At 35.7% G+C, this 27,175-nt stretch overlaps 1 protein-coding gene across 1 annotated transcript in view; it reads right to left on the bottom strand.

Moving 5' to 3' along the window:
• The window catches only part of C29H8orf34 (chromosome 29 C8orf34 homolog), a 238,145-nt gene that overhangs the window by 2,573 nt on the left and 208,397 nt on the right, over window positions 1-27,175 (bottom strand). Inside the window, 2 exon segments of the mRNA XM_014566909.2 lie at window positions 9,087-9,180; window positions 17,525-17,572. Of these exon segments, the coding sequence (XP_014422395.2) occupies window positions 9,087-9,180; window positions 17,525-17,572 (142 nt within the window).

The raw sequence follows: 27,175 nt of genomic DNA, 5'->3' as shown, positions 1-27,175 counted from the left end.
GCTGACTGAGGTGTCCGCCTTACACGGCTGCCCTCTGTGATACAGGACTGCCCGGACGGGGGACAGCCAGTTCTTCCCCACATTTGTGGGGATGTAAGTAACGACGCAGCTTTGGTGGGGAAAGAACAAGCCACAAAGTCTAGAAGGAAAGATGATATTTTTGTTTGCAGATCAGAACCCTCTTCTTTCCTCTTCAGTGCTACAGGTACAGGGTTACTCAGTGGAGAACAGCAACACAATCCCCTGTGGCAACACATCACAAACCCATGTGTAGGGACTGATGTAAATGCTGCTGTGTTAACGCTCCCTGTTCACTGCAACTCTGATTGAACTATCGCTACTGCAGAGGAACAACACACCGAACATATGAAGTGTCATTGAATGTGCTGTGTCTTCTGTACATCGGTAAATCATTTATTGTACACGTCCGTCTATGTTTCTAGACACGATGGCCTCCCTGAATAATCAGAAGATGGAGACAGGCTTGGCTGCTTGCTTGAGTGATCTTCAAGTCACTTAGCCAATCTGAACTAAATTTATTCATTAATTCAATTTATTCAGTAAATACTTACTAAGTAAATACTGAATGTATAAATATTTATTAGTGTTGAACACTTACAGTGTAAAATAAGAATATTAAGGTTAAATTTTCCTAATAGGTTAATTTTTGGAATTAAGTATGTGGAAGCCATTTATAAATTATAAAGCCTTATATAACTAGTAGAAACTTTCAGAAAATTGTTTTAAATATTAACAAATGGATAAACTTTTGTGTCCTAATACGAAGGGGAAAGTCATGTATAATTTATGCTTAAGAATACGAAGGAAAGCTATGTTTTGGGTCTGAAGAGTGTTTAATTATACTAAAATTGATATACAGTTTTGGGATATTTAGTCAACATTTCAAAACAAGTCATTTTGAAGAAATTTGGCAGTATGCTTTGAACAGTTGTTCTATTTTTAATAGCTTGCTATGGGATTGAAAACATGCTTAATGTAATTACTAAATGTTATTTATTTTATTCTGTCAAAATTTTACTTTTTATGTTTATCATATATGCCTCCCTTAATTTTCTGGATGACTTTGCCTGTAGATAATAATTTGGAGCACAGTATAAATATAACTAAATCAAGTTGAAGTTTATATTAAAAGCAGATTTCCTACCCAAATGTATTACTGCTTGTTTCTTTATATGTCATTTTCCTTATTTTTATATTTTATGGTGCTTTCTTTATGATACAAACTCTTTTTAGTGCGCAGTGAAATAATTCCTTTCTTGATACCATCTATACACACATTCCTTTCCCCTCCCTCCCTTTTAAGCTTCTAGAAATGCAGTGACATTTCAGAGCAGAACATGTGGCTTTAGATTAAGTTAGAACGCAAATTCCACTTATTAATTGCATATCCTTGGGAAAGGTTTTTAACAAATCTGCGTTTGTAGCATCAGTAACATCACCGTCACATCAAATTGTTGCGAGGATTAAAGGAGATACTACATAGCACATAACAACAAAAATTTAATAAATGTCAGTCCTCTTCCATGTTCTCCTTTTTTAGAGATACATGTGTTTCTACATAAGCCTTCAAATTTCAATTACTCTTAATAGGTGTTAAGGAGAAACTGAAAGCTAGAATTCTAAATATATCCCCAAATAGACTGTAGTTTTATTTTATGTCAGACTATGTGACAATTTTCCCAGTTTATTATTAAATTATACATCTATTAGAGTATACGTTAACTTTCTCAGTGAAAAAGATTTATTATGCACATTTTTGAAGTTCTGTACTTAGAACTCCTATTCTATCTTTATACATCCTCTTAATTATGCCTACACAAATAGTTTCTTCAGCCATGAAGTGTATTTCCAGGCTAGGATTTCTTGCCAGATCGTAAAAACAAGTATTCCACTACCTTCTCAGAGTCTATGCCAGTCTACGCTAGCTGAGACAATAAAAATATAGCATCTTCTGTTCATTAATTTTTTTTTTTTTAGTTTGATAAAAGTAAGCACTTGAGTCGGAAGCAGCAGAAAAAAGAATAATACAGTAGGTTGAGATCAGTGATCACATAGCTGCAGGTACTCCCATTAGTAGCTGTGAGACGCACTCTCATAGCCTGGGATAACACGTAAGAGCACTGCTCAAGACAGGCACACCATGCATGAGCCCACCAAAGGGAGAGGCCACTCTTTTTGCCCCAAATTGGGGCTATAAAACCCCTCTCACCTCTGCAGTGGCAAGGCATATTAAAGGCAATAAGTTGAATGCAAATGTCATAAATAATTAAGGAAAAAAATGAGCTGTAGCTTCACAAATGAAAAGATAAATCATTCCTGGCTAGTAAGTAAAAGGCAAAGGTATTTGGCAGAGAACCTTGGAGGAGAGCATTCTCCCTTATTCCCATGTAGTTACATGTATCTCTGAGAGTTACAATCTGAGAATTCACCAACTGTAGATGCACTTGAGTGAGAGCCCTTCCTCTGCAATTTACTAGTGTGGGGGCCACAGGGAAGAAGCAGGACCTTAAATAAGTCTCCTGGCTCCTAGTTTTTTACCATTCCATCATAGCTTCTAAAAAATGAAATTAGACTCCCACTGAGAATATTAAATGACACATGTTTGTGCTCACAATAGAACAGTGAGTCCACTAGAAAACTACATTGAGAACCTAGCAAGTGCATGGAAGGAATTCCATGCAGAAGTAAGAACAATGCCACTAATAAAAACATCAGTAATGGTAAATAGAAACCTAATAATAAGTGAGAGACTAAAGTCCTTGTAGGACAAAAGATAAGTTAATATTGTCATTAATTTTTTAACGAATAGAAATCATTTCATATGGCATATGCTTAGTTAATCCTAAGTAAAAACTTAGAATTTACATACTATGTATCTACTATGTTTGGCACACTTTAAAGCGATGAAAAAGTTAGTATTTTCTTACTCTGTAAAAACAAAATGCATAATCTGAAAATGTGTTGACTGTGCTCAAATTTATTGAAATATACTGGAGTGAGAAATGTAACATCCAGTAATGGCTGGGTAAATTATTCAGATAAAGTATTCCACTAAAAATATGTAAAAGAGTTGGACAAAATATTTTTTTAATTGAAACATAGTTGACATAGAATATTATGCTAATTTCAGGTGTACTACATAATGATTTGACATTTCATACATTATGATATGAGCACCACAATAATTCTAGTAACTACTGGTCCCCATAAAGTTATTATAATATTATTGACCATATTACATCCTGTGAATTATTTATTATATTAACTGGAGGTTTGTGTCTCTTAATTCCCTTTACCTACTTTGCCCATTGTCCACACCTCTCCCTTCTGGTGACCACTAATTTGTTTTCTGTACCTATGTGTCTGTTTCTGTTTTGTTTTGCTTGTTCATTTGTTCTGTTTTTAGATTTTATAGTTTTTAGACCTCTTTTATCTCTTTAGTTAGATTTATTCTTAGGCATTTTATTCCTTTTGAGGCAATTTAAATGGGATAGTTTTCTTAATTTCTCTTTCTGTATATTGATTTTGTATCCTGCAACTTTACTGAATTCATTTATGAGTTCTAATAGTTTTTAGTGGCATCTTTAAAATTTTCTCTATATAGTATCTTGTCATCTGCAAACAGTGAAGCTTTCACTCCTTCCTTCACAGTTTGAATTCTTTTTATTTCTGTTTCTTGTCTGATTGCTGTGGCTAGGACTCCTTACACTATGTTAAATAAAAGTGGCTAGAGTGGGCATCCTTGTCGTGTTCTTGATCTTACAGAAAATACTTTCAGCTTTTCACCCTTGAGTATGATGTCAACTGTGGGCCTGTCATGAATGGCCTTTATTAAGTTGAGGTATGTCCCTCCAAACCCAGTTGTTGAGAGTATTTATCATGAAAGAAGGCTAAATTTTGTCAAACGCTTTTTCTGCATCTGTCGAGGTGATCATTTGATTTCTGTCCATTGTCTTGTTTTGTTAATGTGGTATATCTTGTTGATTGACTGTGGATATTGAACCATCCTTGCATCCCTGGCATAAATTCCATTTGATCATGGTGTATGATCCTTTTAAGATATTGCTGAATAGAGCTTGCTAATATTTTGTTGAGGAATTTTGCATCTGTATTCATCAGGGATATTGGCCTGTAATTTTCTTTTTTTGTAGTATCTTTGTCTGGTTTTAGTATCAGTCTAATGGTGGCCTTGTAGAATAAATTTGGGAGGATTTCATCCTATTCAATTTTTAGGAATAGTTTGAAAAGGATAGGTGTTAGTTCTCAACTATTCCATGGAGATTTGCATGAGGAAGGCTCTATATGAAGAGAAATCAAGGTCCCTGATCATGAGCCCTGAATAAACTCTTAGGCAACAGTGACTACCAACATGTTATTCATGTGAGTTACCCATCTTCTAAATGTATCCTCCAACCCCACTTAAACCACTCTAGCTGCTGCTTCATGGAAAAGATATAAGCTTTCCTAGTTGAACCCTGTCCAAATTGCAGATACGTGAGTTAAATAAGTGATTGCTTTTTTAAGCCATAAAGGTTTTGAGTGATTTGTTATGCAGCAATAGCTGACTAGAAAAGAAGACAGAAAAGACTTGTGACAGAGACATGGAGAGAGAGAGAGAGAGAATATGATACAACTCAAAGCTGCCAAATATATAAAAGCTATAGATTTAGAAGCATTCTCATCACCCAAGTTTAATACAAAGAAGCCAAGTTTCAGCTGAAAATAGTCACACCTAGGTACACATCATGGTAAAGTTGCAAAAATAAAAGACAAAGTGAAAATCTTAAAAACATTGAAGTAAAACTGACAGGTGACTTCACAACATGATAAAATGATACCTTCAAAGTGCTGAAAAGAAAAAAAAAAAGCCTTGACTTTTATATCCAGTGAAAATACTCTTCAAGAAAAATGGAGGATGAAGAAATTTCAGACAAAGATAATTCATCATCAGAAATCACAAACTAATATAAATATTAGCTGATATTCTTCAAGCCAAAGAAAAGTAATTTAAGATGGCATCTCATAGAGGAAGAAAGAAGTGAACAGCATCAAGGAGAGTAAAATTTGAGGAAAATGTAAATGAATATTGGCAATATATGACAATAATAATAAAGCTTTGTAGGGTTTAAAATATATAGGAAATTTAAATACATGGCAACACTAGTGAATAATTAAAAATGGATTTCTAAGTAAAAAGGATAAAAGGATCAATGAACATGAGGCTCTGCTAAATAAACAATACATGCTGCAATCTCAAGAACAATAATTGAAAGGATATTAAAAGGGTATGTGACCTTCAACCTTGTAGGATTCAAGAACTGGTAACATCTTAGGCAGTATGCCAATGTAAACAGAAAAACTTTGGGCAGCTAGAAGGAGATAATTTTGGCTAACAAGGAAGTCCCATGATCCTATCAGACAGCAGAGATTAACCTTAATTCACAATGATTGATTTTTCCTCCTAAAAGTTAGGCTGCACCATTAGTCCATGTTTACCTTCTTTGCTTAGTAAAGTAGGTTTTTAAAAACCATTATATTAGTAGAATTTTGTAAATGGCATTTCTTAGGGAGATGATGATCTCTGTTTGAAATAGCACTCATGTGCAGGTAGCTTAAAAACTAATTTTCTTCTCACTGAGTTATGAAATATGTAAAGGGCCAAATACCTGGGCCTCCCCATCATTTGTGTGAGTGTTAGCCAAAGCTACAGATATGAATCTTCTCCTCAGAGTTCCTCTCTAGGTAAAGATTTCCCCACTGTGTACTTTATCCATTCACATTTCTTATCCTTACAATTTGGACCCTCTCTGGTTTTTTTCATGGCTTACCTTTTCAGGCTTATTTCTCTCTAATCCACTGTAAATGTCCAGTGTCTTCCCCAGATAGTATTAACTGCTATGTTCCCTAGGCAACCAAACAATGCTCTTTCTGCCTCTGTGCAATTGCCCAAGCTATAGTCTTGCTTGTAAGACATTCTTGCCCATCCCTGCCCTCCAAAATCTTACCCATCTCTCAATTCCAAAACCACTTTCTTCACGAACATCCCTCTAATTCCATATTTCTTCTGTGGATTTAATGTTATATTTCCCTCCTTTAGCTTCCTTAGCATTCTATTTATCTCTTAAGAAATAGTATGCCTTATGCTACAGATTCTTATGCACGTCTCTGTAACTTACTATTGAAAAGAGATAACTTTTTTTGCAACTCCCATAACATAGAGCAGCTTCTCCTTCTAAATATGTTGACTCTTCAAGATCCATAAACATGATTGTTCTCAGGAGGAATCTGGCCAATGGGGCATATGGAACGTATTGGAGACTCTTATCCAAATTCCTTGTTTGGGACAAAAATGTCCAGGTCTGTTCAATTTGTGAAGGTGAAGCAGGTCAATGTTGAGGGGAATAATGGAACAGTCTGTCTAGCGTGAATACGCTCAAGTTCCTTCAGTAACTGAAAATACACAGGACAAAATCCATAGAGAACAGAAAAATAGCCTTGCAGCCAGCCAGTACATTCCTCCCATTTATGAAAGATGCATCTCATCTGATAGAAGGCTGCCCTATAAGCTAAGTCCACCAAGGTTAAAAAATGAACTAGATGTTCCTTCAGTTTGTTGTCACTATTGTATTTTATAGTTTTAAGCCACACCTAGAAAAATAAAAGAATATTCCAAGACAAACAAAAAGTATTTGGTAAAAGAATTAAAAACATGTGCTACTCACTTATAACTTTGATTTTTCAAAATAACAAAGAATTGGACCATGTATCTCCTATTTTTAATCTTAAAGAATTCAACTCCATACAATACTCCAAAAATTTTTGCGTTTCAAAAGAACAGTTCAGCTGTCTCGTTGTTTAAATACAATCTTCTCTGATACCTGTTTTTAAATTTTCTGACCAGTATTGCATGTGACAAGGAGTTCTAATAAACAAAGCAGGTAATCTGAAGCATGTAACCTTATATATTTTGCTGAGTAACTTGACACATTTTTCCTTTACACTTAATAATAGTTTATTTGGTGAGATTAAGTTTTATATGTTATTAAATGTTACCCTTTAAATTTTTTCTAGGAACTTAGAAATCAATTGAACCATTCATAATATCAGACTTTTACCCCAGACATGAGAAACATTTAAAGTAAGAATGCCACATGAATAATTCAGAGTCATTTGGTCTCTAGAAACTGCAAAAACTTATTTATAACCAAAATAATTCTCTACAATCAATATTAGAATGAAAAATTTCAATTTGACATTAGAATGCTTTGCTTCTAACAGATAATTAGAAGCAATTATTAACTTACTTTTATATTTATTAGCCAAGTATTAATTCTTAAATATTTATTATAATAACAGATATAAAACATGCAAATGTTGACATATCTAAATTAGCGGATTTATTGACTGGTATGAGTTCTGATGCCCTAAACTTTTTTTCATTTGTTTGCTTGTTTTTAGCTTGGTTATTCACGTTTATAAATCCAAAATGTAGTTAGAGGGTGCTGGCTGGCTTGACTCGAGCTGTTTTATGACTTTATGCCTTTGTAGATGTTGTACCTACTGATTAGAGGACCTGACCCTCAATTTTACTCCACATTTATCTCCTCAAGTTTCAGCCTTTCTTCTCTATTCTCACACTTTGTGTCCAGACTTAACTTACAGATGGGAAAAGCAGCCTAGAGAAACAAGGCCCAAAGTTTAACAACATTATGAAGGCAACTCTGAAAGCAGAACTCTCTGATTCATTGGACTTTTTCATCCCAGTAGTTCTCAACCTTTAGGATAAGCAAAGATCAACTGAGGAGTTTACCAGGAATACAGAATTCAGAGTCCCATGCACAGAGATTCTGCTTCGGTGTGTCTGAAGTGGAGTCCAGGAAAATGAGTATCAAACAAGTACCCCAGTAGATTCAGACATCTGTAATTTGACTTATTTAGTGACTTTGGATTATAATCTGAGAGATTAAAAACAAACACACTCCTGACATGAGTTTTTAAAATTTGTGATGTAGACTTTTATATCACCGTCATAGTAAGAAAAAAAAGTCTACTCAAAGGTTCTGCTTATTTTGTTTATAATAAAAGTTTTTAAAGATTCCCATTTAATTATTCAAGACATCTTTTCCTAAATGGTGATCTTTTATAAAACTTATCTGCAATAAGTCTTATTTTAAAGTGATGCAATAAGAAATATGCACCATTCCAGAGAGCCTGACATTATTTGGAAACTTCCCGCCATGATAATTTTGTCTCAGGAGAAATCTGAAAATTCCATGAAATAACTTATGTATAATTTATAGAAAGCTGAGTCAAGAAACAGGTGTTGCCACTGGAATGATGAATCTTGTCCTTTTCCTCACTCATAAATTTCGAATACATGAGCCCCTAGACTCTAAATCAGATGCTGGGTTCACGTAGGTTTCTGTCATTTATTTTCTTTCACAGAGAAAATGAAGTAGATGATCTATACATACCTTGCCAGCTGGTCCACAACCTCACACACTGAGTACAAATACCAGTACCTCAGTGGCTCCATCTTACAAGTACTTGTCCCAGGACTTCAGTGTTAGATGCGGCTCTTGAAAAGTATTTGCTTCTCTGTGCTATGAGCTTGGCTACGTTGCTAGCTAGCATTCCATTTCCAGATGGCTCCTATTATCATCTAATTATTTTTAAAACTTGACTTTATTTCAAACAGTTTACCATTGTCAAGGGTCACCTCCAAGTACGACATTCCTAAAATCAAGTATTTTGGGTTCTAGATCTATGGTTAGGAGAATTTAAGAACGACCTTCTTTAGAGTGATTGATAGACCCAATGGCAAAATCTATGGCTAAACTATAAATCCAATATTAAAATTTTAATAAAACTATAAATAATTTTATGACAATTATTCAGTCACAATTATTATTATAGACCCAAAGTCTGGCTTACCTTTACATGTTCTCCCTGAACAAACCTGAATGGTTTGCAGATACTGTTTGATGTCACGAAAGGGATACAGTATCATCACGGATGCCCTCCGGCTCAAAGCAATTTGCCCATCAATAGCAAAGTCTACTCACATTTATCCTGTTCTGCTTCCACGCCCTCACTTTCTGTGTCACTTGGCAAGATCCATGGTTGATGCACCACCTGCAGTTGCTTTAAAGAGTCATCCTGCCAAAGAAGAAAGTGATTTGGATTAAACTCTAGTTGATATTGTGAATACCAATATGGACAAACACTTCAGTCCCTATGAATTACATGTCCAAAAAACCATAATAACAATTTCCTCACAATAGAGAAGACTTCTAAGTTTAAATTCCTTTTCATTTCATGGACACACCATGAACTTTGAACTCATTTTTTTTCTTTCTCTTTTTAATAAGATATAATGTCCTTATAAGAAAAAAAATATCTAGACCTTGTTCCTTTCTGAATTAATATTTTCATGGAATTCTTGGCACTTGTTCTTGAAAATATAATAATGAAATAGTCAATATAAAGTTCCATAAAACATGCATGTTTGCCATCAAGGTTCCAAATTCCCTTAAATGAGAATAAAGACTAGTAGGATTTACAGAATATTCTCAACTTAGCCTTCAGTACTACTTTACTGCCTCCTTCCTCTTATTACTTCCTTATTTTTGTTAATATATTTCTCAGATACATCCTTGCTGCCCCGCTCCTGCCACTGTCCTAAAGCACACCTTAACCATCTCCCATCCTGGCTGTACTGAAAGCCATCTAGGAAGTTATCTAGGATTAAGACTCATACCCTCCTTATTCTCTCCACCAGTTCCCTGCTAAAGCGAGTTTTTTAAAATGTCATATGATGTATTCATCACCTTGTATATAATCCTTGAATGGTCTTCTCATTATTCCCAGTGTAAAATCTAAACTCAGGGCCCTTCATGATATAGACTTGTCTAGCTTCTGATCTACCGCCACTTCCATCTCCATCCCAACCCGACTCACACTTCCAGCCCAGCTATAATTAACTGGTAGCACCTTAATTTTTCATCCTCTCTAATCTACCAAGATGCTTTCCTATGTTATACTTCTTTATAGATCTTTATATGTACGTGGGTTACTAAACACACAGTTATCTCTGGCAGCTGAGAGGACTTAGATACAATGACACTCCAGTAGTAACAAATGCAACTACCACCCAGATCTTGATTTCTAAGACGATTTTTCAATGAAAAAAACAGGAATCTTAGGGAAATTATTGATTCTTGGACCAAGGCAGGAAACATACAAGATAAACCTGGAGCATCTCGTTGTGCCGGAAAACAAAAAAGTGCTAAGACACATACACACACAGAGAATGATGGGGGTATTTCAAAGGGATAAAGGAGCCAACTGAAAAATCTCTCAGTGGCCAAAGCTAGAACAATTTGAGCAATAAAGTAAATAAAGTAGCACTGGGTTACTACTCCACATGTAAAATAAATATCTATGAATCCATTCTAATGAAAATAAATTACTGACTACATGAACAAATGGGCAAGAAGAGACAAATATGCCATGCAGGAGGATTTCAAATAATTTATGTAGATACTTAAGGAAGTGGAAAATAACTTCCCACATCTTTAGTGTGGCTACATATAGTGACTTTCTTCCAAAGAGTACAATATGGAAAGAGAAGGCAAAAAGAGTAACTCGACTATGGAAAAAACTGACAAACACTATCTAAAACCAGGTGATTAAGGTCAAAATCAACAGTAATAATTCCTATCGATAGTATGTACCCGAGATAGAAATGGAATTTTGTCCGATGGTCTTCCTCCTAAAAACACATTATCCAAGTCTAACCATGAGAAATACCATACAAATCTCATCTGAGGGACAATCAACAAAATATATGACCACTACTCTTCAAAACTGTTATAGTCATCAGACACAAGGGAAGTCTGAGGAATGGTCGCATAACTAGAAAAGGCAACGTGATATATCAGGTGGGTTCTTAGGACCATAAAAAGGAGGTTAGGGGAAAACTGAGGAAACATGAATAAAGCATGGATTTAGCTACTCATAGTGTATCAATACTGGTTATTAATTGTGACAAATGTACCTTTTAATGTAAAGTAATAACAATAGTTGAAACTGGGGGAGATGTTTATAGGAATTCTACTACCTTCACAGTAATTCTGTAAATCTAAAACTATTATAACATAAAAAGGTTTATTTAAAAAATTGAAATACTAAAACAAAAAATTTTAATGAGTTTCATTTTAAAATGAATTTCATTTTTAAAAACACAACTCTTGTAGCATCAGTAACTCTTGAAAATAGTTTGTTAATCGGATTAAAATTAAAATTCCTACCATAAGAGAGATGGGCTTTGCAGTGAAAAGTGCCCCCAGGATTAGGAGTCACAGTTCTTTACCCTGGCTAATCTAGGGCATGTCACTTCCCCTCTTGGGATAAAATGAAGCAGGTGAAGGTGCTGGATTCAATGATGTACTTTACAATTAGTAAATTTCTAGATTTTGATTCCTTTAGACTCTCAGCAGAATGAGAGGCACTAAATGGACTATTGTAGAAAAAGTCAGCAAAAGATTCAATCTTGGAATATACAATTTAGGTATAAATCAGTGTTTATTTTTAGGATTTAACCTTTTTTTTCAAATTTATCAAGTATGGATTTGGTCTTACAGGGCTATACTCCAGAAGCAGTGTAAATGTGAAAAATCTTGGCTTTAAAATTCCCTGAGTATAGAGAACAACAGAAGTAAAATTTCAAAAATTTTCATGTAACAGGGAGAGAAATCACATTCTTGCAGTTTTTCAAAAATAGAACATGCACACTCTGATGTTTAAAGAAGAAATATGAAAAAGTGATCTTTCTGGTTTTATAAGGTAAAATCAAATGGCAAAACTCTTCATTTAAAACAGAAAAGTTTAAAGTGATCATGAAACAATGTTTTTAATTAAAAAAGTATTTTGATTATTTAGCTTTTGGCCCAAATACTAAAACCTGTCTTCCTAAGCAAAGATACGACTAACAAGTCAATTGTGTTACTTTTTTTCACAATAGCTCAGAATATTAGTCAGATTACTGATAGGTTTCTGGTTTTAATGACTTCACTACTGAACAGATAAACTTTTCTTTGTTTATTGCAAATTACATAAAGTACAAATGAAACATTAGCTTATAAAATATGTAGTTTGGGAAGAACTTTAAAATGTTGAGTAGCTGGAATCATAGAAATAGTATAAATATTGTTATTAATAGATCATTTAAATGGTTTACTTTGGTTTTCCCTTGAATACAGTTAGTAATATAATGCACCTGTTTGTTTTATCAATGCCAACAGGCAATACTATGCATGTCTTAAGTTCAGCCGATCAGACTACTTATAATTCTTTTTGATAGGGTCAAGGAGCTAAAATCGTGAACATTTTTAAAAACAACTTGACATGTTCCTCTTTGCCAATTTATTCAAAAATTTTTCTACAGGAATATTAAACTGTGTCTGAGTATAGTACAAACTGTTTCATATTCCCAAGAGCAAGTTCTTTGGATTGCTTTTAGAAGAAATGCCATTCATCCTTTTTCTCAAACACTTTCACCGTAAGTACGCAAATGTCCAGGGACCAAGAGTGGTGGGAAATAGTGACATGTCTCATATGGAAAACAGTCACCAGCCCTGTATCAACATATCATTTTATCTGTTAACAGAATAAGTGCTTTATAAACTCCAGCAGTATTGTTATTCCACATGGATAGCTTATTTTTAGATTCTCTAAATGCAGTCAATCAGTGATTGATGTCATGTGTGGCCATGGAACTTCAGGTTATTTAGAGAAAAAAAAAATGCTCCTTTGCTAAAGACTTTCACCACTGGATAATTTCATTCTGAGGCAACTAAATATTTCTTTCCCTTTGGTTAAGAATGAAAATAATAAACAGCCCATCAGTTTCCATCTTTCAAAAAGGATTAATTAGTTTTATTTTCTATAACCATAGGGACTGATCCCTAAAGTATGCTGCAAATAAAGAAAAATAAAATTATACTCCACTCCATGTACATTTAAATAAACTGATTCTACTGACAAAGAATTACGTCTACACTTCTGTTAAAATGAAATTCTCCATACATAATTTACATACTTAATAAAGTTTGGAAATAACTCTGTTAATGAAATGGCTAGTATTATCAGGTCCATAATTTTTTAGTGAATTATACTTTTGTAGCTTATTTCTTTTGCATATTATAAAAGGGCAATTAAAACAAAAGAAGAAGGAAGTTTGAGAAAATGTAAGTTTGAATGAACAGGATCTGGAAAAAGAAAACAAAGGGAGTAAATAATGAAATTAAAAAATATAATAGATTGTGAAAAACATTACAAAATAAACACAAGCTGCTAAACAAATTTATCTGTGTTTAACTGTGCACTGATTGCCCTCCAACTGCCCTCCATCTTATTCTTAAATTCCATTTTGTGGTTTTTTTTCTCTCCAAGGAAATTGTAGGATGAAGTTGTAAGGGCTCTGAAATTAATAAAAGGTGACTGGTCCGTCACTGAAAAGCAAGTTATTTTTCTAGCAAGCCCTTCCATTTATCTGATTCTATGGAGGCTCTGAGTCTCTCATTGATTTTGAGCTATTTGATAGCTATGTGACTTACAGAAATGTATAGTAGTGTAAATAATTCTTGGCCATATAAGTGCAAACTGCAACTATTTGAATGCAACTGATTATAAATCTATGCATATTGATCAGTTTTGACTTTTTTTCATCTGTTTATAACGTTATTTCAGCAGTCCTTATCTGACTATGTATTGTGCGGGCTTGAGTTCTCCTTCGAGCTGGCTATAACATCTTACTGGTTTCCTCATTCATTACTGAATTAAATAAATCCTTGACATGTTCATTTTTTATCTGTATAAAAGCCATGTAATTACAATTTTTTCAAAAATTGCCTTTAACAACATGTATCAATTTCAGGGTTTCCTTAAAAAAAAACCCTTGCTTGCTAAGTTTCCTAAGTGGAATAAAACTATGATACTGAATAACAGCAATTTCAATTTTTAAAAAGTAAATCCCTGTGCATGATAAATGTAAATTATCTCTTATTTACTATAGGAGAATAACGTCGTGCATTCTGCTTCAGAAGTAGAGTTGGAACTTGATTACACGAAGGATGACAGAATACACCGCAGGAGGAAAAGACAGGCCAAAATTGGCATGAAAAGTGTCTGTAAGGTATTTCATTGCATAAAATTGATCCCCTTTCCAGTTTAGATGATACAGCTGGCAAAACCAGTCTCAACAGATTTGAGAAGGCCTGTGTGCTCAACATGCTTCCTTTCTCGTCTGACACCCTCGGGGACTGTGAAGCTGCCACTTGGCACCCCGAGTTAGTTCAGGCTCCTCTGTATGTTGCCTCCGGCCTTCAGCTAACTTCCTGAAACTGTGAGGAACTGCTTTAAACTGCTCGTGAAAAAGCTTAAAAAATTGTTGACTTCAGTTTTTAGTTCTTTGTAGTTTCTCAACCATTTAAATTGACAATACTTATCTGATGAATAGATACGCAAATCAATACATTTCTCTAATAATTAGGGAATTTTTAACCAGTACACTATGCTACTTCCCAGTTAGTTATCTGGGGAATATGATATTTTAAATGGAATAGTGTCTCTACAAAAGGTATAGCAAGCTTTGCAAGTACCTGATTTTGATAAGTTGTTTTAAATCGTTATGTATACATGTATGTTCTGAGTAAATGTTACTTTTATAATTCTAACTGTTAAAATTTTTGCAGTGTGAAACTTTTGTTCCTACCTTGAGTTATCAAATACCTTACATGTAAAAAAACATGTAATTTTTAAAAAATGTTAGAAACATTTTGAGGATTAACAGAAGTAAACTATTATAAAAAAATCTCTTTTATTTGGTCAAAAATATAAATCCTATCTGGAAAAATAATACATTAAAAAATAGAAACTATGAAACAGAAGTTTTATCTTAACTTTACTTTTAGAACAGACCATATCGTCTCCTTAGTTTTGATTTAGGTCTAAACAGAATTGTCTGACATCATGTGGTTACGATTCTGTCTAATTATAAGACTAAATTAAAAAAAATACAGAGACTTTGATCTGCAAAGAGCTGTTCAAACTTTAGCAAGCAATGTTAAATACAATAAAAATGTAAACTCTATGGTTTATTTGAGTTTTAGTGTGTACTAAATAAAAGCAAATGTTTGCTGGATCACTTAACTTCAATGCTTCTAACATTTACAAATACTATTCCTTATTGTTTGCTGATTCTACTAACATGAAGAAGGGGGGCAAAAGTGAAATAAGAGTGTAAGTGAGAAAAACAAAAACTATCATTTTATGGCTCACATTCTTAATGTGTTAGCACTGGCAACAGAGGAGTTTGAATATACAATTCCCAAAGAACAAATGGATTAATGTCTACAAAAAGAAACTAACTATTAATAAGTTAATAGTTCATTAATTAAGATCATGCTTAGTTTTCCTGTAAAGGATGATCATTCTTGGTTTAAAAAAGAGCTAAAATCTAAATATCAACCAATATTAGATCAAAAATACTACGTGAAACTGAACCCCTAGAGTGGCAAGACTTCTCCTGGGCAGCTCACACACACTCCCAAATTCAAACTGGTAAGCTAGAGAGACTATATGCCCTAGTCAACTAAAAATATTATTCTTGAGAGTAAATGAATCAATAAAACACATGTATTTATTAATAGAAGTTTCCCCTTTCCCTATGTTATACAAAATTGCAGATTTTCTGTGATGTATGCATTTCCTTCCTGGAAACAGCATTGGAAAGAACACTTTGGGGCAGTACGTCTCAAACTTTAGAATGTTTATGAATCACACAGGACTCTTGTTAGAAATGTAAATCTGGATTCTTTGGATCTGGCGTGAATCCTGATGTTTTGCATTGCTTAGAAGCCCTCAGGTCATTCAATGCTGCTAGTCAGGGCACCACACTGAGGAGCAATGCCCTGCCAGCACTTCTCAAGAAAAGGCACAAATTCCCAACCTTGTCACATTAAGAATTTGCAACTGCATACAACATAGCACGTTCAGATTGCACATGTGTAATGATGGAGAAAATAAGAGTCATTTCCTTGGATAAGAACCACAAAATTAGAATGACTTATTTGTAAAGTTCTATTGTGTATGGAGTCCATTACTGTGCCAGCACCCTTCCCCTACAGTACTAGGCTTATAAAGGACACATTACAAAGGGTATTAAGCACCCTTTTTGTGGAGGTGACTCCCAGTCTTACTACCAAGTAGGGGAATGCTGAGCTAAGGGCTGGAGTGACCACAGAATCCTAAAGGGAGGTTCTGTTGGTATACACATAAAGCTACATTAATTGCTTTAATGTATTTTTCTTAATTTCTGCATCAGATCCATTAAATTGTAATTTAAAGTCGGCACACCAACTGTCCAATTTTTGCCCTATATATGATTTTTCTAACCTGAACTGAGAACATGTACCTAGTTACTTCCTTTTTTCTTCTGTTACCATTTCTCCATGAGCCTTTTGCAAAACTTTACCTCCAGACAAGGATGCAACCCAGTGATGTTAGAGACTTAAAGGGGTGCTATGCACTCTGACTTTCTTCTCCAAGTGATATTTGGAAGTAAGAGTGAATTTAAGTATGAGTGCACTGTTCTGAATACATATATGGAGTACCTATTACATCCAGTAGGCCACTCAAAATGGTTTTTGAATGGATCCATGCATGCAAGAATAAAATATTTAGAGAAACAGATTCTGTCTTGCTGAGAAGCAAAATTCAAACCAAATATTTGCTACATCTATGACATCATCACCAAACTGTTTCCCAGTTTCCTTCACCTGCAACAGATTCAGAGGGCTAATTTAGTGACCATTGTGGTTTGGCTTCAGACCAAGTTTTATGGAATCTGTCCACTGGTTTATCTGAGAGTTCCCAAATACAGTTTGCAGACATCCAAAGACACATCCTGTGACACAGAGCATCCTTGGTTAGTTCCAAAATAAATCCAGGAGTCTAAATGGGTTTTCAACAAGAATCTGCCATACATTTTTAATGTCAAGAGATAGCACTGTGCTTAATGGCTTGCACAAATAACATCCTTGGTGAGCAATTGTCACATGAATGAATGCCAATTTGGTACAGATTATTCTTTCTATGAGAGCAATAATCATGCCTTATTTTTTTGTGCATGGCCAATATAAAACATGTGTTTCCCATTTATTAGCACATCAACAAATGTTTGTGAGTGAAAATATAGGCTAGCCTTAGGTTTATACAGCATTACTTCCATTTTCAAGATGAATTAATATATAGTATCTCCCTACTGAGGAGAAACAAAAAGCATTTTGATAACTTATTATTTACTGTCTCGTTTTTGTGGGCATGACCGGTGGACGGGTATAGACTGGAAACCCTACAGGCAGATGGAGAAATCCCAAGTGTTTCACCCTACATGATAGGCTGATCTCAGACTGTGCTTCAAGGCCACCTGAACACTCACATCTTCCATGTAGTTTTTCAATGACTGTCCTCCACTGGAGGCTTCTCCCTAGAGGCAAAGAGGAAAGAGGTTGAAAAAGTCAGGAGAAGGAGAGAGAGAAAGAAAGAAGAGTCACCGCAGAGCAGTGCGACCTGGAGAAACGCCCTGTCTTTACTACCCACCCCCCCCATCTCAGGGGGTACCTGTGGTATTCGTTTGCCAAATTCTTACTCTCAAGGAGGTGATAATTTTTTCAAGGCAATAGTATATCTTTTAGGTGGATTTCAGGTCACATAAACAAAGAACCAGCTAGAGTAGCTAACTAAATCCTAGGACAGAGTGCTCAATGAGCAGCATAAAATTTTCTGTTATTAACTTTATAAATGTGCCCTTCAAATTAGATTAAAAAAAAAGCCACTAATTCTGGATTCAGTAATTCTGTGTGAAGACCTAACACAAGGACTTAAAATTACTTATGGAAAGAGCACAGGCCATTAACCTGCCCTTTCCCAGATGTTGGTAACCAGTCTTTCTCACCTTACTTGTATGTTATTAGTAAATTCTCCATTATTTTTGCCTTTTACTAGCATCTCATTGAATGCCAGTAATCACTGAGATTTTAAATCACTGAAATTTAAAACATCAAATTAAATATATACTGCAAACTCTTCTAAACATTGGTGGTCAAAATTGTCAAACAACCTGTCAGTTTGGAAAAGTTTTATACACACACACACACACATATATGCACACACACATTTTATTGAGGTGTAGTTGATTTATAATATTGTGTTAGTTTCAGATGTACAGCAAAGTGATTCAGTTAGGAAAAGTTATATTTTTATACTTCATGCCAGAGACATTTGGAAATAAATTCTGAGAGATCATGAAATGATAAATTCTAAGACACCATATGTGTTTAAAAGGTAACTAAATAAGTGTGAATAAAGCTTACATTTGTTTCTACAACTTTTCAAGGACCCTCCTTTTTAACTTTTCAAGGCTCTCAGGTACATGATCTTACTTGATTGGTTTTTCACTACAGCTTGGGGGTAAGACAGCCTCAGGCCAATTCTGATACGTACAGAAATTGAGGAGAGGTGGCTGCCTGAAGGGCTTACAGTCCAGGAGCCAAGCAAGGCACTGCTGAGACTGGACTCAACTCTGACACTTGCCTATCTTAAAAATTTAAAAATAAAAAATTAAATACACTTTAGTAAAGAAAAAAAATTGTGATGTATACTCCAAATGACTTTGAGAGAGTTAAAAAAAATTAATTTCCAAACAAAAATCAAGTTAGGACTAAAGTGCTGGGATTCCTAAAAACGTAGAAATCACGGATGTGGTCATACGCTTTTTCGCAAATCCTGGTTTCCACTGGCAAAAAATGAATCTGCTGTAGTTTAAATATTTCCAAATGCGTCCAAGCTTGTGGGATTTTTCAATGGATAAGATAGTGAAAAAGATAGGATAGTTACATTTACTTAAACGAAAACATAAACTATTAGGAAAAATCAAATCCATATAAATCCCCCAAACTGAGAGGAATTTAACTCAAAGCATACAGAGAGGGCAGGAAACTTATTTCAGATAAACTGCTTTTTGTAGTTGAACTTGCTGTAGTATCTCCCCTCTTTTGGACAACTAGTCTAGAAGGAATGCTGTAGGCTCTCCCAGTGCGGCTTTTCTGTGGGACAGAACTGGTCCTTTCATGCCAGTAATCCCTCCCCACTGCCTGTGCTGGGAGGGGTAAGGGAACTGAGGTGGTGAGCTGCCTGGCGCTGCAGAGCTGCCTTCTGGAAGGGCCAGTGTCTGAGGGCTCGCAGTGCGACAGTGACACGCTGCAGAGCAGCCCCTGCGCGCTCACTGATGGCAGTGATTTGTTTCCTTGGGTCTGGAGGGCAGTGGTTTTCCCAGCGTGTCTGGACCGTTTGCCGTGTGATGCTAAGACCTGGTGTTGACTGAGGGTTTTCCTGACGATCAGATGTAGCGACAGCACGGTGAGTCACCAGACCTCTAGACAGGCTGTCTCTTCCCCACAGTGCCAGGGCCTTTTCAGTATCTGCACTGTAGAAAAGGAGCAACCTACACAAAACCGTTTGTTTCCAAGGCCACACAGATCGGAGTCTGGCTGTGGCCGCCTTTCATAAACCACTGACGTGGTGGCCCTGATGAATGAGGAGCACAAAGGGAAGGACTCTGGGAGGAGAACACAGAGAAAACACACTTTTGCAGAGATTATAAATGTGGCACAGAGCCAAGTGAACAAAGCAAAGAACAAGACGTCAGGATCTCCGAGTCTTGGGACCGGGAGAGATGGCCCCGCCAAGAGGCTTCATTCAACATGTCTGTCCCAGGTTCCCTATTTCCAACATGGCCCTGCTGAAACCTGGTCCCTTCCTTCTCCCACGGGTGGCGCTGATGAACTAAAACCCCATCCAAAGGACAGAGCTATCGACCTCAGCCATCCTTTCCTTAGTTTTAAAGAACCGGCATTTTAAATATCAAGTCATTCTAACAATATAATATTTTGGTAATCACCTGGAAATGAGTCAAAAATCCCCAAATGCAATTTCCCTTGAAAAACAAAGAGAAGAAAGGGGATAGAAAGGAGGCAGACAGGGGCGTGTGAAGGAGGGAAAGGGCAGGATACATGGAAACTATGCCAAAAAAAAAAAAAAAAAAAAGAAAAAGAAAAAAAGAGAAGAAAAGGTATTTCCTGAAATGTGGTTTCACTTATTATGAATCTTAATATAACTAACAGTTGAGATGAAAATGTTTTGAATGTGAAGTACAAAACATATCATAAGCTCAGAGAAAGAAAGAAGAGGCCGATATGATTACTGCTTAACACATGACATGGGGGCGTGGCTGTTAGAGACAAAGGCTCTCCTCACTCCGCTGGTTCTTCTCCGGTGAAGGACACACTCTCAGGGACATGGAGTGTCAGAGACAGAGCTGGGACTAGACCCACACTCTCCTGAATCCATCACCATCTTCCACCCTCCCAGGCTTCTCTTGTTTCATTCAGTAGGTATTTCCTGTTCATCTCTTACTAATCTTGAGACAAAATGCACACAGACCTGCACTTGCATGTAGACTACGTTTATTCTCAAACATTTTATGGCTAAGACCTCTGCTATTAATTTCCTGAGAGAGACAGTCCCATGAGAACCCTACTTCCACCAGCCACCAGAATGTTCTTTTTTCCCACCTTTTTACCAGTGAAACTAAGCAATAATCTTGACACAGAGTGCACCTTCTTAAGAAGTACCTGGGGCACTTAGAACCCACAGGAGGATGGACTCCACAGGAATGGCCATGGCACTTCTGAACCCATGGGACCCATCACACTTTCCCCATTATTTATTTCATAAGGGTTTAGAAAGCACCTATTGTGTGCTACATAATTGCAAGGCTTAGGGACAAAGAAGTAAATAAGAACTCATCTCTACCACAAAAAATTTACCTTGAGAAAGCAGATATACAAGTCATTAGAACAGAGAGCAAAAGTTACTTGACCCAAGCCCAGGGTGTTAAGGGGATAAACAGGAGGAAAAGGCGCCTAACTTTTCATTTATTTAGCGAGCACGTTCTGAGAACTTCCATGTGCTGGGAACTGCTGTAGCCACTGTACATAAAATGAGGAAGACAGAGCAGAGGGATTAAAACTTGAGGAAACCGTTCTTAACGCTTAGTCCTAAAGACCATTAGCAAGATGATGGGGCTGAATGAGGAGAAGGATGCACACCAGGCAGACGGAGAATTTCGTGCAAGGACCCAGACACAACAGAGCAGATGCGTGAAACCACAAGCCTCCCAGTGAAGACCGCCCATTACACTATGCACAGAGACATGCGTTGCATTTTGAGATGTAGAGATAACAACATCGTGTCATTCCCTAATTTTATACTATAATTTCCTGTCATATAGCTGCTAATATAATGGTTATATGTTGCGCTTTCTAATTGTATTATTACACAGGGTTACTGAATTTGTGACAGATGATACAGAGATTGAAGTTCAGCTCTCCACACTCCAGCAAACCTGATAGGCAGCAACTACTGATACGAAGAGAATAGGCAGTGATCCATTTCCAATTAGTAAAAAATCTGGGGGCAATACTTTAGAAACTCAGACATTTGTGGAAAGTTCAGAAGTCTTTCAGATCATCGACGTAGTCACTAAATTGAGTGTTACACTTGCTTTCAGACTTACACATATGAACAGGTGCTGCTTCTAATTGGCCTCAATGTCTTTTCATATCGTTGAAAATTTTTGTTCTGAAAATTTGCTTACAATCTTATGAACAAATACAGCACCAGTGAAGACTTTGACTTTCTTTCTCTGACCATGACACTTTTATCCAGTAAAGAAAATACTTGACTGCTGTAGCATTAATAAGGGCTAAACGATAGTAGCATTTTAAGGAAAAATGTTATGATCTTACTCTACCTTAAGTTCCACTGTTCTCACAGGTCACGTCTACCAGGTATCGGCAACCTGAGGCACGATCAGAGCCAAATCTGGCCGCTCAGAAAGGACCTAATAATACTCAATCCCTATGCGCATAACCAACTTTTAAATTAAAATGAAAACAAGTTACATTTTTTTCCTCAATTTCCTCATGTTTAGCTAAATAGTATCTTCAGGGACAATGCCCTTGCCTTAGAGGCTAACCTTAGAAGAATTTTAAAAGGCAGAAGCAATTGTGAAATTAATGACTATTACTAACAATGTTACATTTTAAACAATTTAAGGTATTTTAGTATTTTCTGAAAAGTTACTATTCAGTTGCAAAAAAAGAAAAATTTTATTCTTTTCTTTTCTTCCTATGTTAAAAAATGAGAGTGCAAAACCAGCAAAGAGAGCCTCCCTGTTTGGGACAGTGGTAATATTTATCAATGGATGTTGAACAAGAGAAGAGACAAAATGAGAGGGTGGGACTGTAGACTGGATGGCTGGTATAATCCTTTTTAATTGCAATGACATAAAATAGACTGAGATATATTTATTTTTTATTTTTTTGTTCAATTGACTTAAAAAAAATCCATTTGACCTTGAACTATTCATTGTGCCAATACAGCAAATTATCAGCTATAAGATCTTGGAAAGTCACAACTTTTCTTCTGAAGCTGGGACTCCTCATATATAAAGCGTGGACAACAGACCCACAGGATTGTTTCACGTGGGATAGTGAATGCGAAAAAGTACTGCAAACTTCAAAGAACTATGCAACTGTAAAGTGCAGTGTTGTGACCCTGTAAATGTGTGTACCTTCCCTGATCCACCCACCTGCTGCTCTTCCTGCCTCCTCCCCTGGCCCCATCACTCAGATCTTCACATGCCCCTTTGACAGTGTGCACGTCTTTACCAAAACACATATCGTCCTCTGTTATGGTCACTGGCTACTTTCTCTCTCCCATTTTACTCTAAGTTGTTGGAGGGCAAAAATTGTTTTTATTAATTTTTACTTCCCAAATCCCACTACAGGGCCTGGCAATATAGATGAAACTGAGTGTTTGAAGAATGAATAAATGAATGGGCAAACAAACGATTCGTAGATCTTAGATTGCTCTGGATCAACACAGAGCTTACACAAATAATAAAGCTAATAAATGGTAGGATGAGAGTGCTATCTCACTTTTAAAATCAGCAAGTAGATATTATTGGATGTTTGTGCAATAAACACACTGAAGAAATCGCTGATTACTGAAGATTTGTAAGTAGTTATTGAATAGAACTTTCACCTTGAAATATGAAAACTATGTATTAGTAAGTATATTTTTGCTATTTTGCTAACCTACTGCTATGAATAATTATTTTCACAGTACTGAAAAGTGGAAATACTTTAAATTGGCCTTTTAAAAATATAAGATGTAGAGTTTAGCAAAGAAGTTTTTTTTTTAAATTTCAGACATAAACATTAAAATAGAAGGGACACAAGAATCAACACAATAGATAATGCCTTAAAAGAATAAGAAGATGAATGAGAGGGAAATTTTTTTAAATCAGAAAGAAATTAAGAAAGATATTTTTAGGAAAGGATTTTAGGGACTGTGATAAAAATTGAAGACAGGTGGAAAAGATGAAATATATAGAAAACAGGAGACCTTAAGGCAGAAAACAAAAGCAAGGGAAGAGTCGATGCAAAAAGTTACAATTCAAGAAAACTTCCCTGAAATAATGATAAAAGAAATTACATATTGCACTGCATACTTGGCAATAGTGAGCCAGACTGATATACACTAGCAAATTTATTGTGTTTTAAAGAAAAAAGTCCTTTGGTCATCAAGAAAAACATATCACATGACTTATAAGGAGAAAATATTCAGATTATCATTAGACTTTCACAGCAGTGATTTATGACAGAAGAAAAATGAAGTAATATATTTTAGATACTGAAAAAAAGAAAATGTGAGCCCAGTAATCTAATGGAGAATGAACTTTGGAAACCAAATGCCTAGCTCTAAGAACAGATGGTGAGTGTTAACTATAAAGTTACCTGTCCTAAGACCACATGACACTTGAAAAGCAGGACGGTATTAAGCATTGGCTACATACTCTGACAATGTGGACTTGGTATAACTATTAAAAAAGCTGAGCAAGAACAGACAAAGTCCATGTCGTTATTTTCAGTATTTATATTGGTAAATGGATTGATATTTTCATCCTAGGACTGCTGTATGTAATACGAAATAAAGCAAATGAGTTATTATGGAGTATTTTCCAATATCACCTTTTTCATTGAGAATCAGAATTGTTGATATGGAAGAAAAAGAGATATAATAAGAAAAGGGGTTAAATTTAAGTCTTGACATTCTTTAATTTGAATTGAAAGTGTCAAAGTGAACTAACTGTCCACTCAATGGGCTGGAAATAGTGACCAGCTCAGTAGCACTGAGCAGCCCTGGTGTCCAGACTGTGGTCTTGAAATATCATTTCTCACTAAAACAAAGACTGTTCCAAGAAAAAAAAAATGGGCTGATTCCACATTTGGGTCAGGATGTGTACAGCATTAGCTGTTACATCTTGTGCTGCCCAATAGCAAGGAAGCTACCAGAGCCTAGCAGGGGCACAGCGAGATGACCCACAAACAAACGTGAAGCGCTCACGAGCCAGAGATGGAAAAATCCGAGTTTCAGCAACGATAATCTTTGCCATGAGTTGAAACCTACCAAATAGGTTTAAGTAAAGAATTGTTTATCTTCAGAAGTTAATAGGTAAACTTTTCATTATTTTGAAAACTAGCAAATAAAGAAGAGAAATCAGGCACGTATGCTGCCTTCCTTAGGAGAACTTAGGAGTCTTTCTCACTGGTCAAAAGGGTCTCTGAGCAAAAGTACCCCAACAAATAAATACAAAAGAAATGACAGAATTAAAATATTACCACTTTGCAACTACCAACGAATAGATACTGGTCTTAAGCATTTATGGCTGCTAAGATGATAAAATGAAAAACACCCAGATATTATGTCTCCTCTAGTCATGCCAAAAAGGAGCTTTATCCAGTTTCTGGATAAATTTCAGGAAAATAGAGAGAACTGAGGAACATGTGGAATTGTACCAAGAATACAAAGTTAGCAAAATTCAGACTGCGGAAAACTGTACAGGTCAAAATGGCCAGGGTTCTTTAACAGAATTATAAGAAAATGCAAGAAATGAAGGTGAAATCTATAGTTTAAAAAAGACCTAAAGGCATATTTGATGTTTGAAAGTTGGCAAGGTTAACAAAAGTGTCAAGGGATGCAAATTTGGGTAATTAAGCCATACATTTGATTTGGGTGATTTTCTATACTTGTGTTTTACTTTGTAATAAAAAGATATCTTAAACAGATAGCCAGTTCTAATATTAAACTGTATTGTTATGGATATAACTATAAAGTCCAAATGAAACTCTTAAAAAATGAGAGTGAAATGTTATAATGCTCTATTTATGGTTGGCTGTGTCTACATGGTCACGTATCTAATCCCCCACTGATCCAAATCTTTCGGTCTGTGTAAATGAGTCTATGTAAATTGTTGGTTATATATCTACAAAAGTAGTTAAAGGGCACTCTTATCATTCTGATTCAATCTTAAGCTAATCTAATTATAACACTGACCTCATAAAAATCAGTTGGCAATTTTGATTTTTACCATTTGAAATAATTAAGCCTCTAAATTCTGTTCCATTAAGCTTTTAAAAAAATCAATGGATGTCACTCAGGAATCTGTAAAGTACCTGTATAAATTCTCTGAGGTCAGTGAAAAATGAATGTCAGCCTCATAATTTAAACCAAACATACAATGTATTCTTTTAAAATTAAATTAACCTGTGTCTTTGCAAAATGCCTAAATGGCTAAGGTGACCAAGCTTCCTGAACTGTGACTCAGATGGGAGCCCGCAGGAAAACTGACACCCAGGGCTCAGGAAATAAATACCAAGACTTTCATGTCTCTCTTGTTCTCAGCCCACGTTTCCTTCATTTTAAAAGTGATCGGTGTTTTAGATAAGTAACAATACGAGGCACTTCTTTACATTGAGGGAAGCCTATTTTTCTAACAGATGCATGGACACAAATAATTTCGTGTTGGTTTCTCGTAATATATGTCTCTGATTTTTTAAATTCAACAACAGCAAAAAGACCAGTTTCACATTTCAGACACCTTTGCATTATTGAACACACATTAAAGAGCTACAGAATAATTTAAACTTTGTAAGAAAAATTCCTTTTCACTGACTTGTAAATAAATGCAGGTAGTATAATGCACATGTACCTTAAAAGCATATTTTTAATCCTTAACACATTCATTTGAGAAGGGCTAATTTCTGTTTTTTAATTGATCCTTAAGTGGTCCAAAGAGAATGCTATCTGCAGAATTAAGGTTCAAACCAAACAAATAAAATGTATGAATTAACATTATCTAGCCTGTCACAAACTTGGCAGCTGACGTCATAAACAGTGTCACTAGGAGTGGTGTGACATGCTTGGGGGAAGTGCATAGAAGCATGAGCAATTTTCCAAGAAAAAGAAGTGACCTCTAAATAAATAAGAGAACTAACTCAGAGGGGAAGACAAAGGAGGTCTTTAACCTACTCAGAGTATCACAGTGACTAAAAGAAGTTTTACCTGTAGTCTCTAGGGTAATTTGAAAAGGTAATTCCCACTAGCGTGTGTGTCACAGACTACAGTATTTCTTCTGTTTAATACGAGTTTAGTGTGAGCTGGTCACTGGACTAAGACTTGGCCTTGACTCTACGTATTGTCCGAACGTGGCAAAAGATGGTGATGTCCTAAAGAGTCAAGAGTGCAAAGGTTTTAGAGTCAAGCAAATATGAGTTCAGACCAAGGTTCTGCCACTTATGCTCAAGTGCAAGTTACGTAACTTCCCTGGGTCTCAACTTCCTCATCTGTAAGTGGTGATAACACCATGTGCCTCATGCGTCGTTGTGAGGATTAAAACGAAGTAATGTCTGAAAGGCGGGGAAGACCAGGCTAAAACCCTGGCTGTCATCACTGTGAATCAGGTAATCAGGGTAGGAAGTATCAGTACTAGTGTTAGGAGATTTTTAGCAAATGAAAGAGAAAACCAACCTCACAGCATGTAAGGTAGGAAAATCAGGGATGTGTTTTTCTTTAAGAATATAGCTGGGAAGGAAACCCGACTGGGGAAATCAGATGCTACTTT

The sequence above is a fragment of the Camelus ferus genome, chromosome 29 (assembly GCF_009834535.1).
Source record: "Camelus ferus isolate YT-003-E chromosome 29, BCGSAC_Cfer_1.0, whole genome shotgun sequence".
NCBI lineage: Eukaryota > Metazoa > Chordata > Mammalia > Artiodactyla > Camelidae > Camelus > Camelus ferus.
The sequence above is the reverse complement of the archived record's forward strand: the minus strand, read 5'-3'. Positions and strand labels throughout refer to the sequence as shown.